The 19,863-nt window shown below is 43.9% G+C and overlaps 1 protein-coding gene across 20 annotated transcripts in view; it reads left to right on the top strand.

Annotated features, from left to right (window-relative positions):
- The window catches only part of SFI1 (SFI1 centrin binding protein), an 83,164-nt gene that overhangs the window by 42,510 nt on the left and 20,791 nt on the right, over positions 1 to 19,863 (top strand). For 17 of the 20 annotated variants that reach the window (XM_033412840.2, XM_033412839.2, XM_033412844.2 and 14 more), the window contains 7 exons: positions 4,990 to 5,146; positions 6,860 to 7,021; positions 8,783 to 8,853; positions 9,880 to 9,972; positions 11,637 to 11,734; positions 13,182 to 13,248; positions 16,494 to 16,624. In XM_033412840.2, the coding sequence (XP_033268731.2) occupies positions 4,990 to 5,146; positions 6,860 to 7,021; positions 8,783 to 8,853; positions 9,880 to 9,972; positions 11,637 to 11,734; positions 13,182 to 13,248; positions 16,494 to 16,624 (779 nt within the window). The remainder of the gene's footprint in view (positions 1 to 4,989; positions 5,147 to 6,859; positions 7,022 to 8,782; positions 8,854 to 9,879; positions 9,973 to 11,636; positions 11,735 to 13,181; positions 13,249 to 16,493; positions 16,625 to 19,863) is intronic. The other 3 variants (XM_049698043.1, XM_049698042.1, XM_049698041.1) reach the window with 2 other exon arrangements.

Raw genomic sequence — 19,863 nt, 5'->3', positions numbered from 1 at the left:
ATTTAATGAAGCAGGTAGGAAAGAACAGAGGTTCTCTAGTTAGACTGCCCAGGTGGAAATTCTGCTGCCATTACCTATTAGCTTTGTGCCTTTTTTAATGAGTTACCTAATCTCCCTGTACCTTGACTTCTTTTTTTTTTTAATATTGCATTTTGGTTTTTATTGCATTTTATTTTTTAATTTTATTTTTTTTATACAGCAGGTTATACATATTAGTATATATATGTCAATCCCAGTCTCCCAATTCATCCCACCACCACCCCACCTTATATTTCTTATCTGTAAGTAAATAATAATGGTACCTACCTCATAGGATTGTTGAGGATTAAGTGTAGTGATACATGTAATATGCTTAGAGCAATGCTTTGAGTATGGAAATCCTCAGTAAATGCTAACTGTTCATTACTACTCCTGATCTTACTGTATAGCTCTTAAGTTTTCATATGTGGAAAGAGATCTTCTTTATTCTTGTTCTTTTTAAAAATTGTCTTGGCAGTTGTTCTTTACTCTTATTAATTTTAGGATCAACTCGTCAAGTTCCACAACAAAGCCTACTAGGATTTTTTATTATAGTACACTGACTTTTTACATTAGATTGGAGAAAATTGTCATGTTTGTGATATTGAGTCACCCCACCCGTGAACTTGACGTAGCTTGTGATCTATTGATGGGCGTGAGAGGGAGAGTAGGAAAGATTAGGCCATGAGGTGACAAGGAGGCAGATGTAATAGTAAGGCTCTGCAGGCTGTGCCCATAAAGGCTTTGGCTCTTTTTCCAGGGGAGGGGGAAGCTACTGGCTTTGAGAGGAGGAGTGATGTGATCACACCCCACCTCTTAACAGGCTCCCTCTGGTTCATCGTGTGCTGCCTTTTGAGGAAGGAAGGGAGAGAGAGAGAGAGATATGAGAGAAAGGGAGAGAGAGAGAGAGGGAGTGAGAGAGAGAGAGAGAGAGAGAGAGTGTGTGTGTGTGTGTGTGTGTGTGTGTGTGTGTGTGTTCTGTTTTCAAGAAGAAACAATGGAAAAATAAACCAAAAACTAAGGAAAAGTGGTTACCTATGGGGGAAGGGAGGGAACAAAGTACTTCTGTGAATTTACTTTGTTACATAGGTTTAACTTTGGAACCATGTAAATATTTGATATAATTAAAAACAAAAAATTAATCAAAAAGGAAAAGAACCAATCCCTAGGATTTTAGAACACGCTGAAACAAACATACCAAGTTTGTAGCAATGACTACAAAGAGAAAAGAATTACTTTAAAATACAATATTTTGGCTGTTCATCCCGAGTGGGATGTGTTCTAAGGACACAAAGAACTACTAAGAGATCTAAAATTGCATTCAGTGGTCTTATTGTAAGTAGCAGGTTTGGATTGTTGGGTTGAATCTGTTACAGTAAGATAAAGCAAATAACTATGTCTGTGTCATTAGGAAGCATGATTTTCAGTGTAAAAGGAAAGATTACAGGTACAAAATCAGAAATTAAACAAAAGCCCTGTTATCTGAAATTGGAAATGTCAATATCAGTATGGACTCATGGTTTTTTTTCCTCTAAAATAGTGAATTTCTAACTCTATTTACTGAAAAGACTTAAATGCTTTGTTACTGGCACTGCTTCTAGCATCCCCAGTGCCCAAGTTGTGGTCTCTTCTGTTTCCCACTAAAGGGAACTGAGGCTTTTTGGAGAAATGGCTGATTCCAGGTATAGAGCAGGAAATAGACATCATAAGCCTAGGAGATAGTGTGCAGGAGTATGAGGAAATTAACAGAGGTTAATGGGGTTGTGTCAGAAGGACTCCCATAGGCTTAAGATAGAACAATTTGAGCATCAAAAAGAATAATGACTGCTGTGGATTGAAAACATCAAATATGTAAAAATTCATGCATTCATAATGAGAAAAAAAAGCTCATTGGTCACAATTTTGGGTTGTTAGAGCATTAATTCAACTCTTTGGAAATTAATGAAGGCCAAAGTCAAGCATTTATCCTGCCTTTCCTATACAAACTAATCTTTGAAAAACGAGAGGGTTAATGAGAGAGTAAGGCTTCTTTATAGAATTTCAGTTAATAAACGCAGGAGTATTAGAATTATAAAATTGCCACCCCAGTGAGAAAATGGATCTAGGCAGCAATCACCCAGAGGAAAGACAACAGGGAAATATAAGGGAGGAATCAGATTAACGCCATCTGAAGCCACTGGAACAGTCTTGGCATTGCTAAAACTATGGCAGCCAACCACAATGTGATGTAACAGGAAGTACCCAGCAGCACTTGAGACATGTTCTTGCCTAAAATTTGAACATGACTCCCACCAAGCCAAACATGAATCTGACTATCAGTTCATGGGAAATACAGGGATCAGAGGGACAAGTTAGAGACATCTGGAGGAGACAATTGGACAAATCTAAAACGTGGGACAGTTTATAGCGTACATGACCTGGTTTCTCTAACAAATTGGTAGCATGAAGAGAAAAAAGGCAGGGAGGGAAATTGTCATATAAGATGGAGAGATTTAAGTGACATAACCACAACAAATGAGAAAGTACAATTCTGGCTGTTGTGTTAAGAACAGACCTCAGAAAATCAAGGATAAAAGCAGGGAGGACAGTTAGGAAGCGATTACAAAGTTCCACGAGAGATTCTGGACAAGGATGATAGGAAGATGGTTTTGGATTCTGGGTATGTTTTGAAGGTATTGCCGACAGGATTTGCTAGTGGATAGTTAAGATGTGAAGTGTTAGAGAAAAAGTCTAAGAGGACTCCCAGGTTTTTGGCCTAAGTAATTGGAACAATGGAGTTGCTATTTACTGAAATGGGGGTGTTGGAGGGAGAGGCAGATTTGTAGGGAAAGATTAGGAGGAGCTCCATTCTGAGCTCCGTATCTTCAGCCTGATGGGCCCTCCAAATGTCCACGAGGGGGTGTCAGGGAGGCAGCTGGATATATGTGTGGAGTCTTGAGGATGAGTCCAAACCTGAGATGTAAAGTTGGGAGTCCTCAGCATGCAGATGACATTTAGAGCCATGAGACTAGGTGAAAGCACAAAGGGAATGGGTATAGCCAGTGGAACTGAGCCTGTCCGGTGAAGTGATGGGAATCAGCGGCAGGAACAGAGGAGAGGCCAAGGTATACTGGAAGCCGGGTGGAGGCAGGTGTGATGAGCTGTGTCACGTGCTTCTGGCAGGCCAGGGCAGGTGAGGACTGAGATTTGGCCTTCGGATTGAGCCACGTGGAGGTCATTGATGCCCTTGATAAGAGCAGTTTCAGTGAACCCGATGGGGAGAGGATTCAAGAAAACCAGCTTAGACGAGAAATGAGAAAGGTAGAGAGCCCTTTTGAAGAGTTTGGAAAGGAAAGCACTTGGGTGTTAGCTGGGTGGCATAGTGGTCTAGAGAGGGGTGTTCGGTGGTTGGTTTGAGGATCACTGATTTATTCCCTTCAGGAAGTATTTGTGTGACAATAATCTTTCATCCCCAACTTTTTAATTTTGACAAATAACAAATCACAGAAAAGGTGGATTCTGGGTTCTCTTCACTAGTTTAACCCATCCTTAACATCTTTCCACATTTGCTTTCTCTCAAGTGTATCGGTATATTTTTTACATTTTCTGAGTTGCTTTAAAGTTGCAGACATAAAGTTTACCCTAAATACTTAAGCTCATATCTCCTAAAAATAAGGATGTTCTTCTATATAACCACAATATCAGTCATATCTAAGAAATGTAATGTTGATATAGCAATATCTAGAATACAGTTCGTATTGCAGCTGTATATTGTTGCTCTTTTAGTGTCAGGTGCAGGGTACAATCAAAGGTCACCCATTGCTTTTGGTTGTCACATCCCCTAAGGGAGAAATAACAACACACTCGAATGCTGATTTTAAAAATCTAGTAGAGAGTGGAAACTGATGATGCAGAAGGGAGTGGGGGGAATTGCCAGAGTGATAAACTTGAGAAGATGATGGGCTGTATGCATGGCAGGGGTAACCTGTGATGGGAGAGTGGACAATTTATCCAGAGCAACAGGAGAGAAGGCAGAGCCTGTTGGCAGGTGGGGGACGTGTGGGAGCTTGAGAAAATTGTCTTTTGATTGCTTTTATTTTCTTGGTGAAATAGGAAAAATGGTATTCAGCTGAGAGGAAGGAAAGGGGAAGAGGTGTTATAGGTTTAAAAAGGTATAAACGGGGGGGTGGGGGGGCTTCCCTGGTGGTGCAGTGGTTGAGAGTCTGCCTGCCGATGCAGGGGACACGGGTTCATGCCCCGGTCTGGGAAGATCCCACATGCCACGGAGCGGCTGGGCCCGTGAGCCATGGCCGCTGAGCCTGCGCGTCCGGAGCCTGTGCTCCGCAACGGGAGAGGCCACAACAGTGAGAGGCCCATGTACCGCAAAAAACAAAACAAAACAAAACAGAACCAAAAAAAAAGGTATAAGGTATAAGAGAAGGTATCAAGTCATCTATGACAGTCACCTTCAAAGTAGGGCATGCGTTTTGTTGAGTGTGCACGAAGACTTTCCCAAGGGTGTGCATTTATGGATCATCTTAAGGGAATCCTTCTGTAGACCCTCAGTTACTGTAGGTCCACGTCTTGGAGACTAACGTCCCTGAGAAAGGGCCTCTTGACCGTAGGCTTCCTCCCACTTTGAAAGAAAAGGCAGACCCTCCTCTCCTATCCCCAATCTGAATTAATTATATCACCCCTTGGATTGTCCCTGCTTCTTGTATATGCATTGATTTTATTAGTCCTTTTTTTTCCCCCTTCTTAATCCAAAAAAAAATTACTTTTTGGAAGCAGAGAATACCCTTCTTAAAGATGTTTTCACCCCAGACTCCCATCACTTACGATTCTCCTTGGGAATTTCCCCTCCTTTTTAGCCTTTCCTGTGTGTGTATCTAATTTTAGCCTTTCCAGTGTGTGTGTTTCTCTTTTCCCTCACCAGTACTTCACCTCTGTTTTCCTGCTTCCATTGACTGTTGTCTTTTCTCTGGTTTTCAGGCTTGGTCACGGTGGCAGGAACAGCTTCTGCATGTCTGGAGGGAGAGGCAGAAGATGGTCTCCGCAGTGAAACACCATCAGCACTGGCAACAGTGGAGAGCCCTGAGGGCCTGGCTGGAATACCTGCAGGTGCGCAGAGAGAAGAGGCAGCGGAAAGGTGAGCAGGAAGTCCTGAGCTCCAGGGACAGAGGGTTGGTCAGAGTGCCCACTCTCCTGTTGCCTGTTACTGCCAATAGGGTGGTAACTTATTAAGGGGAGATATAACCATGTTACACCACAGATTTTCAAAAAGGAGTTTGAGGAGGAAGATAAATCATCCTCAATTCACAGTTAAGATATTTCCTTCTGTTTTTTAATCAATATTTAATTCAATAGGATTTTAATTATGCTATAAATACTGTGATTATTATGATTAGTATGATACACACAATTTTGTATCTTTATTTTTAACTTTTTATTTTATATTGGAGTATATCCGATTAACAATGTTGTGATAGTTTCAGGTGCACAGCAAAGAGACTCAGCCATACATATACATGTATGTATCCATTCTCCCCTAGACTCCTCTCCCATCTAGGCTGTATCTTGCTTTTTTTTTCACACAACTAATCAATACTTTCCTGTGTCTTTAAGTGTTCTGAATAAATGTTAGTTTTTAAATGATTGTATTTTACAGGAGAGGGGCTTACCTTATTTTTTTTTTTTTTGGCCTCGCTGTGCATCTTGCAGGATCTTAGTTCCCCAACCAGGGATCGAACCCATGCCCCATGCAGTGGAAGCGCAGAATCCTAACCACTGGATCGCCAGGGAAGTCCCTAGCCATTCTTGTATTAATAGATATTTGGGTTGTTTGTCCTCAGTTATGCAGATGCATGTGATTTATGATGTTGAGCTTTTGAACACTATTCTGATGGTTTTATTTCCCCGAGAGAGGTCAGAAGTAATGATAAATAGGTCATGATCGTAGGTACTTTTTGTACTTCAGTTTCTTGAGCCCACAGAGCAGTGAGTTGAACACTGTGCTGGCCACAGGGTTAGGCTCTCCTGCTTACCCTAGGCCTCCCTGTGGGACCTCCTAGGCTGCCTACACTGTCTCTTGGGAGAGGGAATGTGTCTGTGTGAAAATAGTGACGGGGGACCACCTGTCTGGTTGCCCAAGCCTGGAAGTTGAAGGCATGAAGCTATTTAATGATGAGCTGCCGACTAACATGCCTCCAGTTATGGCATTCTCATTGCAGGACCAGTTCCCTTCCACTTGCTGGACTTAAGCTCATCAGGCCAGTTGCTAATTAGTCTTAAAAGGAGATGGAGCTGGCAGCCTGTAGCAGCCTGGCTGAAAGCTCACAAAAGCCTTTGACAGCATGTTGACCAAGTTGTGTGTCATTGACTCAGACCCTGAAATCCCATCCGGGAAACACTGATAAAGAGGCAAAAGTGAAATGGAGTCTTCTTTGAAAGCAGCAGTCGCCATTACTGCTCCTCAGTAGCTAACTAGGAGCCTCAGCCCTTTGATAGAACCCTTTTCTCTTTGCTGGGAGAGAAGAGATACACTGACAGCTAAGGGATTCCTCCCGTGTTTAAAAACCTTTTATTCTGGGACTTCCCTGGCAGTCCAGTGGTTAAGACTCGCGCTTCCAGTGCAGGGGGCATGGGTTTGATCCCTGGTGGGGGAACTAAGATCCCACATGCTGCATGGCACGGCCGAAAAAAAAAAAAAAAAAACAAGAAAACACCTTTTATTCTAACGTTCTTCAAGCAGCCTTGAAGCCCTGATGCCTGCCAGTAGTGGGTTTCATCCTGTCTTAAAGGTGCTTCCAGCTCATCGCCCAACCTTGAGGGGGCAGCACTTAAGCTATTTTCTCTGTTGCAGAGATGGCTGAGGGATTCCACTGCGTCATTGTGCTCCAGACACACTTCTGTGATTGGCGGTGGGCCTGGAAGCGGAGGGAGAGCTTGTACATCCACCACGAGCGGGTAGAGGGGCTGGCCAGGAGGATGGTGCTGCGGAGGGCCTTTATTCACTGGAAACACTGTATCCTTTGCACCACCCAGCCCTGTCTGTACAGCAAGAACAGCAAGAGCTCACCAGCCTATAAGACAAGAGTCAGGAGATACATAGGAAGTAGTTACCCAGCAGTTTAAGACAATTCGGATCTCTGTTGACTTCTTTTTAAAATATTTTGTTTCATTTTGGGAATATTCATACAAAAGAGTGCATATAACAAACATTTATAGTCTAAAGAATAATGGTAAAATGAGCACAACTCAAAAAATTAGAACATTGCTCACACCCCAGTCTGCTCCTCCCTGACTACATTCCCTTTCCTCCCCCTCAGAGGCATTGCCACTGCCCTGATTTTGTTATCATTTCATTGCTTTTTTCTACCCATTAGATGGTAGAAATAGCCACAGCCATTTCTGCTTCATTTCATTTCTGTTTCAGATTTGTTTCATTTCATTGCTTTTTCAGAAAGCCATCTGTCCTTGATGGCCCTGTCATTATGATCCTAGCTTCCATTCATTGAGCTGTTTACTGTGTGCAGACATTTTGCATTATCTCATTAATCCTCATAGCAACCCTGTGGAGTAGGTCTCACCGTCTCCATTTTACAGATGAGGGAACAGGTTGGGGGGTGCTAAGTGATTTTCAAACTCATTGGCAGAGCCAGGCTTTTGACTCCAGTGCACCTTCTTAATCACTGCCCCTGCTGCAATACGTGCCCAGGTGTGGGATTTGGACCGCCTTGGGTGTTCACCCACACTTTTATTTGTTCACTGAACTCTTGCTTTGTTTTAAACTCCTGCCTAAATTCTGGAATACAGGGAAACTTAGAGACTAACAGTAGCTCATTGTCTAGTGGGGAAAGTAGACATGAAAACCAGTCTTTGTAATGTGGCGTGATAAGTGCTATCATAAAAGTTTGTATCAAGTCCTGCTAGGGCTACTGTGGAGATCTAGCCGAGGAGGTGATGTTTGAGCTGAATTTAAGCCTTGGGGGATGACACATTCTCCCAACAGGGAGGTCGGGAAGGGTGGTTCAGGTGTAAGGAGTGGCATTTATGCAGGTGTAGGTGAGGAAGAGCAGCCAGGGGTGATGACCGGGGTCTGCAGTGAGTTGTGGGGTATGGAGGGCAGGTAGATGCAGGCTGGGGACCGGCTTGTAGGGCCCTTGTGTGCAGTGGTCAGGAATTTGGGCTTAATCCCAGTGGCGCTGGGGATCCTCTGCAGGTTTTTGAGAAGAGAAGTGATGCAGCAGATCTGTACTTTAGAAAGGCTAAAGCTCGATGGTAGCAGCAAAGCTGGCACAGGGGGACCAAGTCAAGTGTACTGCACGGTGCTGGGGGTGGGGACAGAACCGGGGAGACCTAGGGGGGCAGCAGATGGACTTGGCAGTTGAGAAGATGGAAGGGGTGGGAGGAGAAAAGGTTTGAAAATAACTCCAAGGTTTTTAGCACAAACTTCTGACTGGATTGTGATGCCAAAACAGAATGCAGGAGAACTTGGAGCAGGTTCTGCTTAGATTTTGAAATGTTTACTCAAACTGGTGGCAGTTTATCTCAACTATTTTTGCCTCTCATGAAATGGGCATGAGAGGGGAGAAAGGCAGATAAGTAACTCACATGGTTCCCCTTAGTTCTTTCTTCCCTGGGTTGTCAGGGGGAGACAGAGGCGGACACCAGCCCACCTGGCATGCCCATCATCTCCTGCAGCCGGGACCCTTCAGATGGGTCACTAGGATCACTCTGGGCTGGGGTGGAACCTTGTTGAGACAAGAAGCCTTAACTCTGGTAGACGTGCTGCTGTGTGCAGAGACAGCTGTGCAGCGGAAGGTGGCAGAAGAGCACCACAGGCGAGCCTTGCTGGTAAGGGCGCTACAGCCTTGCTCAGGCAGCCATTCCTGGGGGACCTGGCCCATGTCATGCTCCTTAAGTGCATCTGGTTGTGTGGATGGCTTCCATCATGAAGCCTCCCTTCATTGTCATGTCCCTATTTTCATTTTGGATCAGAGATGGTGATGGTGTGGGATCAGAGGGTTTTGGGGCTGCAGAGGAGCCTTAGAAGTGATCTAGTCCTGGGGTGTTCTACATGGCAGACCCCCTTTTTAAGTGGTGGAAACCTAGTCTTCGAAATCAATCAAAGTAGAGATGCTGTGGACAAAGCTAGGTCTGGGGAGTAGTGTCTGTTCTACCGGCTGCTCTTCCCCACCCTCACCACATGAGGTGGCATCCGAACACTTTCAGGAGCCTCTGGGGGTCCACAGAGCACGATATGAAAAGCCCTAGTTGCTTCACTTCTGTCTCAGAAAACTGAAGCCAGGCTGTGGGGGAATGTGCTTTGCTTAGTCACACATGAGGCATTTTTGACAGAGCTGGAGCCAGGCCAGCATGTCCTGCCTCTACCTCACCCCCACCCCCACCGCCAGTCACCTTCTCTCAAAATTCCTTCTCTCCCTTCTATTTTACTCTTACAAAACTGCATTTATAATTGTGTAAGCATACACATTGACCCCACATGGCAAAAAAAAAAAAAAAAAAACCCACCACAGGCTGGAAGTCTGTCTCTTTTCTGAGAGGCAGAGTTGATGTTTTGACCTTTGTCTGGTGTTTCCATCTGGGTCACAGGGACCTCTCCTGGTCAGAGGTGCGGGTGTGTTTGTTCCTGTGCAGTATCTGTGGACAGCAGGGAGTGGTCCCACAGCTATTTATTAAGTGTCTACTGTGCAGGCTGGCTTGTATCAGGCTCTCAGTTGAATCTCAAAACAGAGAAACACTCTCTGGGACATGGGAGCAGCTGTGAACAGCTACTACTGAGCTTCTTGCCACCCTCTTGGGCATTGCTCTTATTGTTACAGACACACCACTGATTTGTGTCCATTCTTCTTTTCACAGCACTTTTGCTTTAGAGCCCTAAAAGACAATGTGGCCCGTGCCCATCTCCAACGAATAAGAAAGAATCTTGCTCACCAGCAACATGATGTCACGGTGAGAGTCCGCTTCTGTATCAAGGCACCTCTTCTGATGGCCATTCTCTTTTTCTTTTAACCTTTGTGCTTAGAGGTTTGTTCAGACCTTTAGACGCCAAATCCTTAGTGTCCATTTTCTTTAGTAATCTATGCCAGAGGCTAGAGAAACTCTTATTCTTCTCTTGTTTAATCCCATTTTTTTATCTGTTTGCTAAAAAAATTGATAGTTGAATCAGAGGTCAGGGACTGTGGATTCCAACCTTGACCTAGGGAATACACTTTAAGTTTTGCATTCCAGGAGGCTTTGGTTATGTTTGCACTGTGAGTCTGTTGTCTTTAGTGGTTAAACTTACCTGAGGGCAACAAACATTCTATCTCCCCCTGTAGATTGTGTTTCTGAGTGTAGGAGAAAGGGGCATTCTAATTGTGAAAATGTTCAAGCATACAGAAAAATATAAAGAATAGTGTAATAAACCTCTATTTTACCATCTAAATTCAACAATTGTTAATATTTGCTCTTTTTTCCCAAATCATTTCAAAGTAAATTACAGACATTATGACACTTTTACACCTAAACATTTCAGTATGCATTGCCCAAAAGTAAGAACATTTTCCTGCATAACCACAGTATCATTATCATCCCTAACAAAATGAACAGTAATGCTCTAATATTAACCAATACCCAACCCATATTCAAATTTCCCCAGTTGCCCCCAAAATGTCTTTATAGCTGTTTTATTAAAACCAGGATTCAATTAAGGATTGATGGCTCACTCTACATTTGGTTATGTCTCTTAAGACTCTTAGTCAATAAGAGTCCCCCCACCCCCACTTCTTTTGTTTAACATGTTTATTTTTTAATTGTAAAATACACAGAATTTATCATCTTAACCGTTTTTAAGTGTACAGTTCAGTGGCATTAAGCACATTCACATTATTGTGCAACCATCACCATTATCCACGTCCAGAACCTTTTTCATCTTGCAAAACTGAAACTCTGTGAATTAAACAATAACTCCCATTCTCCTTCTCCTCCCCCAGCCCCTGGCAACCACCATTCTCCTTTCTGTCTCTTTGAATTTGACTGTTCTAGGTACCTCATATTTACAGTATTTGCCCTTTTGTGATTGGCTTATTTCACTTAGCATAACGTACACTATCTTTCTTAATAACATTAACCTTTTGAAAAGGAATGCCAATTATTTTGTACAGTCTTCCATATTCTCCAATTTTCTGTTTCATTCTGACGTCATTTGATTTTCCTTTTTCCTGTGTAGCTCTTATAAACTAGAAGTTAGATCTAAGGGCTTGATTGGATTGAAGTTAAACACTTTTTGGCAAGACTACTTTATAGGCAGTAGTAGGTGATAAGATCAGTTTTAACTTCTAAAATGGCTTTGTCTTCCATGGGGCCCAGATTAGGAATACCTTCTTCATTCTGATTTACATAGATTTGGTAGATCCAGCTTTTTGCCTTTTATGTTGGCCCAGAATAATTCCATATTGCTTGGCCATAATTATTTTGCAAATCTTTTATATGTTGGGTGCTCCAAATTGAGGTAATTACTGCTTTGGGGGAGCTTACAGTCTTCTGGAGTTACAGATTTGCTAACTAATGGGTCAAGAGAGATCATTTTACCTTTTGCCTTAATCAACTTCTGTTTCCTTCCTGTTTTGCTGCAGCTACTGCACAGGTTCTGGAACCTCTGGCAGTCTCAGATTGAACAGAGGGAGGAAAGTGAGCAGCTCCCCTTCCTGTGTGCTGCCTGGGACCACTACAGGTAGGGACTGTGGCCTTCAGGCTCCCCAGGGGCCCGTTGTGACTGACTGGCTGGTCTCCAGGAGTCATCATCACCCTCAGTGTTACTGCGGCAGATTGAGAAAGGCCCTGCTGTAAACCAATGTTCCTGAGCTTGCCTTTTCCTTTTGGTTGATGGGATGGGAGGTAGAATGAGGATGTTTGTGCTGGTGCTCGGCTACCACTGCCTCAGTTTTCAGATGTTAGTGACGTTCCATCGTGGAATGTAGGCATTGATAGTGTTACAGAGACGGCCCAGGCAAGTGGGTGTTTGTGGCTTGGTCTTGGAGGGTGTAGAGTGTGTCCTCAATTTTTTAGAGTTAATCATTCAGTTAAAATAAATAAAAGCACCACATGTCCACAAGAAAAACTCAGAATATATAGGAAAGAAGTAGAAAGTTAAAAATAAAGTATGCCTGGACCCCTTCCTTCGACCCCTTAGTCTTACTATTCAGAGGGAACCACTGTTCACTTTCTTGCTGCAAGAAATGTTCGATAGTGCTTCCCTGGTGGCGCAGTGGTTGGGAATCTGCCTGCCAATGCAGGGGTCACGGGTCAGGCCCTGGTCCGGGAAGATCCCACATGCCTCAGAGCATGGGCCCGTGAGCCACAACTGCTGAGCCTGCGGTCTAGAGCCCGCGAGCCACAGCTACTGATCCCGTGGGCAACAGCTACTGAAGCCCATGCGCCTAGAGCCTGAGCTCCGCAACAAGAGAAGCCACCGCAATGAGAAGCCAGAGCACCACGATGAAGAGAGGCCCCTGCTCGCAGCAACTAGAGAAAGCCCGCACATAGCAATGCGGACACAATGCAGCCAAAAATAAAATTAAAAAAAAAAAAAGAAAGAAAAGAAATGTTCGGTAAACCCTCTCCCAAGAGTATAATTAACTTATTTTGCATAGTTGTAGGTATAATTTTGGGGCACTTTTTAATGAGTCAGTGAGAATCACAATATTTAACTGAGTCAATTTGGAGTTGTCAGGATGTATCATTATTCTAAATCCTGGTTTATAAAGCTGAATGTGGTTCTCACTCTCAGTATCACTGTGTGAAAGCATGTCACAGACCCAGGTGGTCCTAAACAGGCCCCAGAGTTTGGCCGTAAAATCAGAAAATTCAGGATATTTGGGGGATTTCATACATATTACCTGAGTTCCAGAGACACTGTGCTTGGTGGTCTAATTACCTTTACAAGAAAGTTGTCAAATTTTGGGGGCAAGCCACAGTCCAAAGTCGAGGTGGGGGTTTGGCAGATTTCATGACAGAAAACAGGTTCTTATTTCCCTTAGAATGAAACCCCTGGGGTGCCTTTACCACTCAAGAGGTACCTATGCCCAGATTTACCTTCCTTAAAATCAAAACAAAATTCTGAAAACCTGAAACCTGAAAGTGGGAGGGCAGTTACCTTGGTGTTATGTGTTTCATTTCAGAATAACATTGCTACGCAAGTGTTTCCAATTGTGGTTACAGTATACTCAGAAGAGGCGATCCCAGCAGGTATGGAGTTCCTCAGAGCAGGGAGCTCTGTTGGCTTACATTCTTGGATGCGTTTGCTTTGGAAAGATTCTCGGGAAAGGCCTGTACCAAGAGGTCTGGTGTTCTGATTTGGAAGAGAGGGTACTGTGAAAAGCTCAAAGGTATCTGCCCCAGACCCCCCCAGGGATGTCAGAAAGTCTGCATAACTCCTGTCCCTTCATCTGCTTTGAAAATGCAGCTGCTCTCTGAAGGTGGTGAGCGTATCAGCCATTCCATTCACATCTTGACCCAAATTGTTGATTATATTACTCAGCCAGCCCCTCCTGAGACCTTCAGGAGATGTTGGGGAAGGTGCAGAGCCTGAGTGCCATATCCCAGAGCTAAATGATGTGAGACACAGGTGCCCACAGTGGTGGGAGGAGGTGGGGGTCAGGCTGAGTGATTAATGAAGGCAGGTAGAAAAAGATGGATTCAGTTCCATTTAAGAAAGACTTACTGAGCGGCTGCTATGCCTTAGATGCCAGGCCAAGAACTGAGGATACAGCTGTGATGCAAAGCAGGCAAAGTTCCTGCTCTCGGGGGGCTTGTAGTTTAGCCCCAGGGTGGCTCTAATGATGGTAGGTAGCCGTCTGGAGCGCTGAACCGAGAAGGATTTTCCAGGCCACGTTCAGGCTCAGGGGAGTGTGTGTTCAACTGATGATGTCTGCACAGGCCTTGCAGTGGGAGGTAGACTACGCAGGCCTCTGTTTGGCCATCCCTGCGGTGAAACAGGGAGGACACAAAGCTCCTCCTGGTTATTTTTGTGCTGTCCTCTCCACCCCCTCCTCTATCTGCTGCTCGAGTCTAACAGTGAATCTAAAGAGTTTGGCTGGCTCCTCAGTTTTGGGAGGCATACAGACTCCTTTGGGAGCTGGTTCTATCTACTTCTCTCCCTATTCCTGTTACCGCTCTGCCCCTTCACAGCTGCACTCAGTCAAGCTGCCGGTCCTTCCCTGAATATTCTCTGCTAGCTCCTGCTTCCCAGTCTGCCTGCTGCCCTTTCAGCTCAGGTGTCACCTCTTCCCCCTGCTCCACCCCTCGTGCAGCTTTCTCATAGCATGTTGTTGGCTGGCCTCCCTCCCTGCCAGGCTGGGGGCTCCTTGAGGGTACAGCCTGTCCTGCCTCATTCTTCTCCTGAACTGTTGACAAAGGGTAGCTGCTGACTAGTATTTGGATGAGTGAATGAACACACGAGTGAACAAACAGATGAGCTGCTGGTGATTGCTTCAGAGTTTTCCCCAAGGATCACCTCAGTTCTTGATGTTTGGATGGGGCTAACCCAGGGTATGGCTTGTTTTTGTGTCACCTTTGCCTTCCACACCTAGAAAATGTTTAGAATTGGTACATTCTTTCATGTCCCTTTGGATTATGTGGCTGTTTCGGAAAGGACATTGCCACTGGGTCTCTTAAGCTCATTGAATGCAAGCACAACAGAATGTGAAGAAAGAGCCCTTTTAGAAAAAGAACATGAGCCCCAGAGTTGAAAGGTTATGTTTATTCAAGGTGGAAAAGAAGCAAAGGGTCTCATTTAGTTTCTCCCTGAAAAAAGGGATCTCCTCGACCCTGGCGCCCAGCACTGGTAGAAGGTCGAGGGTCAGAGTCCTTATCTCTTACAGGGCTCCAGCACGGCCTGCACAGTGAAGGTCTGAAAAATAGTAAGAGCCCTGCTCAGCTGTTGTTTTGGTTTTTTTCAGCTGTTGTTTTTTAAAAAATCTTTAGCTAACAATCTGAATGTTATCTCTTGGTTTAGATATCCAAGGAGCTCATCAGTTCCTTCTATTTTAGGAAAAGATAAAAATATTATTTATTATGGGTTTCTTTCTATTTAAAAAGTAATATATAAAGAATGGCAAGAATGTTAATTGTTGAAGCTGGGCAATAAGTTTGAGGGGATTCATTATACTATTGCTTCTACTCTTGTTTACATTTGAAAATGCCCATAAGCAATATGTAGACATCACAGAAAATTTGGGAAGTATAAGAAGACATAAAGAAGAAAAAATTAAAACACCCATAATCCTGCCTCTTAAGATGACATTTGATGAGTAAACCTGGTATTTTTTTTCCTCTGTGTGGGTAGGAATGTGTGTACCCATGTATTCACAAACACACACATAGGAATGCTTGTAGTTTTCTGTTGCTCTGTAAAAACTCACCCCAAGCTCAGTGGCTTAAAACAACTACCATTTTATTATGCTTAAGGATTTTGTGGGTCAAAAATTGAGACAGGACATAGCAAGGATGGCTGGTCTCTGCTCTGTGATTACTGGGACCTCCACTGGGAAGACCTAGCGGTAGGGGGTTAGAGTCATCTAGAAGTTTCTTCACTTACAAGTCTGGTTCCTGGGCTGGAATTACTTGAAGATGGGGCTCTACTGGGACTATTAACCAGAGTGCCTGCATATGACTTCTCCAAGAGGCTTGGGCTTCCTTACAGCATGGTGGCCCCTGGGTAGCCAGACTTCTTGTGTCGCAGCTCAGGGCAACAAAAGTGAGTGTTCCAGTGAACAAGACAAAAGCTGTGTGGCCCTTTAAGACCTAGCCTGGGAAGTCACTTAGTGTCACTTTCGCTATACTCTACTGGTCAAAGTAGTCACTGTCCACCCACATTCAAGGGAAGGAGGATGAAAGAATTTGCAGTCCTGTTTTAAAAGCCACCACACGTGTATATGCTTTTCCTCCCAAATTTTGGATCATGGAGGCATATATAGTCTAATGTCAGTTGTCTGTCTTCTTACTAATGTATCAGTGAAATTTATAATTACATTCAAATTAAAAGAATCTGTACTACAAATAAACATTATAAACAAAATCAAAAGATATTTTACAGGGTAGGAACAAAACTGATAACACATGAGACAAAGGACTAATAAATTTAAGGTTGAAAAAGCCCATATATATCAGAGTTAAGATGCTGACAATCAGTAAAATGGGCAATGAGGATGAACACTTAGGCCATAGGAAAAAAGTTTAGATAAATATATATCTATACACATACATAGACAAATGTATAAAGAGATGCTTAACTCACTTTTAATTAAAGGGAAGCATTTTCACCTATCATATTTCATTTTTCACCTGTCATGTTGGCAAAGATTAGAAATAATGATTTTCATTTTAAAAAATGTTTGTGTAGGAAGCATCCCTTCCTCGCGAGTGTGACCCTGAAAGGTCTTTTTCTTTTTAATGTAAAGTACAAATAAAGGTCATTCATTGTTTTACTTTAGCTGTTGCAGGCCAGAGCAGACAGTCACTTTCAGCGGCGAGCCCTCCCTGGGGCCTTCCAGGCATGGAGAAGGCTCTGGCAGTGGCACCAGCAGGAGAGAGTCCTCTATGCCAGAGCAGCACGCTTTCACAGGTACACCATGCGGCTCCTGTCTGCCCTGGGCCAGGTGTCTCAGGTTCAGTTCTGCCACCCACATAGCCATTTGCTTTGTTTCTTAGCCTGCCAGTCCCCTACACCCTGGTTCTTCCTTGATTTTCAATAATGTGGGCTCTTTGAGCTCATCTAGCAGAAAAAGACAGTATTTCTCCTGGGAAAACTTGTGTCTATCTGTGTAGCAAGTGCTTTCAGAACAGCCCTGGTTTTATGCCCGTTCCCTCGTTACAAGCCGCAGTGAGCCGCATTAAAGCTGCCCATTAGCTTTCTGGATCAGAGTGTGGTTGGACCTCGCATCGCCTTGGCAGGCTTTCTTGAGCGTGATTTCCCTGAAACGCTTGGTTCCTGTTCGGCTAGACCTGGCTTTTTGAAGTCTTGAAATTATCGTTGTCAACAAAATTAGAACAGGCAAGGAGCAGAGCTCCATCCTTTTAGCTCTCACAGGGGCAAACTTGCCCAGAGCCAGGTCCGTGCTACCTATTGGTGGAATCTCATGAAGAGATTATTAATGACTAACTGTTGGCCACTGTGGTGGGTGCGGTGTGATGGGAAAAAGGAAAATATAGAAGCTCATTTGCCTGTGACATCATCATCTTCACTAATAATTTCCTTGTCACAGCAGTCCTGAGAGAACAGGTTCAAAGTGATAAATGACTCACCCGTGTAGCAACCATTAAGTGGCAGAGCTAGGGTTTACATTCAGTCTCCCTGATTGCAAAGTCCAAGTACTTGCTACTGGATCAAGAGGAATATTTTTTTGATGACTGGGTAGGAACTTTAAATCTTGGTGAGGAGGAGAGACTGATATACAAGGGACAATTGAAGAACAATTCAAGAGAATAGACCCGTGTGTCCTCAATGGTGTCAGCACAAGTTCTTCCAGAGCTCACAGCTGGTGCTGAGGGAAGTGCCCTGGGGAGGCTGTCTGTGAGCTGGGGGTGAGGATGGCTGGCGGGATGAGGAGGGCCAGACTGAGGGGCTGCCTGCTCCTACAGGTAGATGATGGACAGGTGTTTGAGCAGGTGCATGGAACTAGTACGTTGACAGTTTGGGAGTTTGCCCTGAGGACAGTGTGCATCAACTTAGGACAGTGAAACAAGGGGGAGGGACACGCATTGGGAGAAGCGGCAGTGAACTTGGCTTTGGAGGACTCTGAATGCTGGTTTGAGAGGATCAGCCAGAACCCTGGGCTCCTTACACGAAGTTCAAGATGTTTCTAGGGGGTGGCCACAAGGAAAAGTGGCTGACGTGGGCTAGCACTTACCTCTGCCCCCTCCCCTGCAGAGAGCAGCTGCGCCTTTCCTTAGTTCCTGTGTTGAGGTCTAGTGTAAGATGCATTCAAAAAATGGCTTCACTACGAAAACACACACATACACACCCCTTTGTTTTCTTTACAAATGAGTCATGTTTGGTTCTATTGCTTTTTCGTATTTTGGCATGTTGTGGGGACCAGAAATTGAGGGTACCTTCAAAGCAGCCAAGAGGAGCTCCTAAAACGGCTTTTGCTGGGGGGCAGGCATGGGTGAGTTTAGAACCATCACTTGAGACAAGAGGGTGGAAGGTGAATCAGAGGCAGGAAGTAGCACAGAGGCTTGAAGGATGGCGAAGAGGATCTAGGCGTTATTTTTTTCGGGTTTAGTGAGATCTTTTTAGAAAAGTTAGTTTTTCAGGTTCCCACCGTCCTGGTTCACAAGAAGGCAGAGTGATTGAGAACCTGGCCTAGAAGCCGACAGGCCTGCCCGAATTCCGACCCTTGCTCCATGCTTGCCAGCTCTGTGACCCTGGACAAGTCACTCAGTCTCTCTGGGCCCCAGTTTCCTCAAGTTTAAAATGGAGATGATTTGATAATAGTCCTTATCTCACAGAGTTGACATGAAAACTAAGTGGGATAATCCATGTAAAATACAAGCAGAGTGCCCAGCATAAAATATTAACTGTCCCCTGACCCCTAGAATTGATTTGTGACTCTTAGGGTAAGTTAATATCCATAGGTTTGGTTTGGAGTTTAGCAAATCAAAGTTCTAAATAAATGTGTATGTTCTATCTTTCCATAATTCTTAGGGTAGTTAAAAAATATTTTAGGAATACGGATGGAATTTATGGTGGAATCTCGAATTATGAATAAAAATGGTAGTTTATTAACCTGCCAGTGAAATATTATACTGAGAATGAGACAAGACTGGTTTGCCTTTTTTTTTTTTAGTTGAGCTAAAATTTACATACAGTGAAAGGTACAGATGTTAAGTAAAGAGATTGATGAGTTTTTACAAATTACATTTCTGGATAATCAACACCCCAGTCAAGATACGGAACATTTCCGTCACCCCAGGAAGCTCCTTCAAGCCCTTTTCCAGCCAGTTCCTATCCTGCATAAATAACCACTGTTCTGATTTCTGGCATTCTAGGTTAATTTTGCATGTTTTTGAACTTTGTACGGTGGGATCATGCAGTACGTACTCTATTGTGCCTGCAAGTCTTTTAAAGTTCAGCGTAATGTTTTTGAGATTGTGCCAGGTTGTAGCATGTATCTGTAGCTGTTTTTTATTTGCCGAGTAGTATTCTATTGTATGAATCTAAGACAGTATTTTGATCCATTTTAACAGAGGAGTTGTTTCCAGTTTGAGGCCATTATGCGTAAGGCTGCCGTGAACATTTGTTTTAGTGGAATATGTTTTCATTTCTCTTGGGTAGATACCAAGAAGTAGACTTCTGGATCAGGGGTGGGTTTATGCTTAATCTTACAGGTGGTTGCATCATTTTATGCTCCCACCAGCAAATCTGAGAATTCTGGTTGCTCCACATCCTCACCAACTTTGTTTTTGACAGTCTTTTTAACTTAGCCGTTACGGTGGGTGTGGAGTGCTGTCTCATTTTCCTGATGACTAATGATTGTCCAGCATTTCTTTAAAGCCTAATGAGCCAGGAACAGAAGCCTCTGTAATTTGACCAAGTCAGATTGATTGCCAGGAAGGAGGGAATTCCAGAGGAACTCTGGATTGCTGCTGTACCTGAGGGAAGGGAATTTGTAATATTTGGGCTCCCACTGAAGGAACTGAGGAGACTCTAAGAGAAACGGATCTGTTTTGGATTGATTGCTGTTTCTGAGGCAAGTTGAGGAGGGACTCACTAGGGAGAGCTGTCATGAGTATCCTCAGGAGTGAATGGACATAGCAAAGCTTGTCTGGGGCATCACTGGTGAGGAAGCAATAACCACCCAA

The sequence above is a fragment of the Orcinus orca genome, chromosome 15, assembly GCF_937001465.1.
Source record: "Orcinus orca chromosome 15, mOrcOrc1.1, whole genome shotgun sequence".
NCBI lineage: Eukaryota > Metazoa > Chordata > Mammalia > Artiodactyla > Delphinidae > Orcinus > Orcinus orca.
Note: the sequence above shows the minus strand (reverse complement) of the source record. Positions and strands in the feature narration are given on the sequence as shown.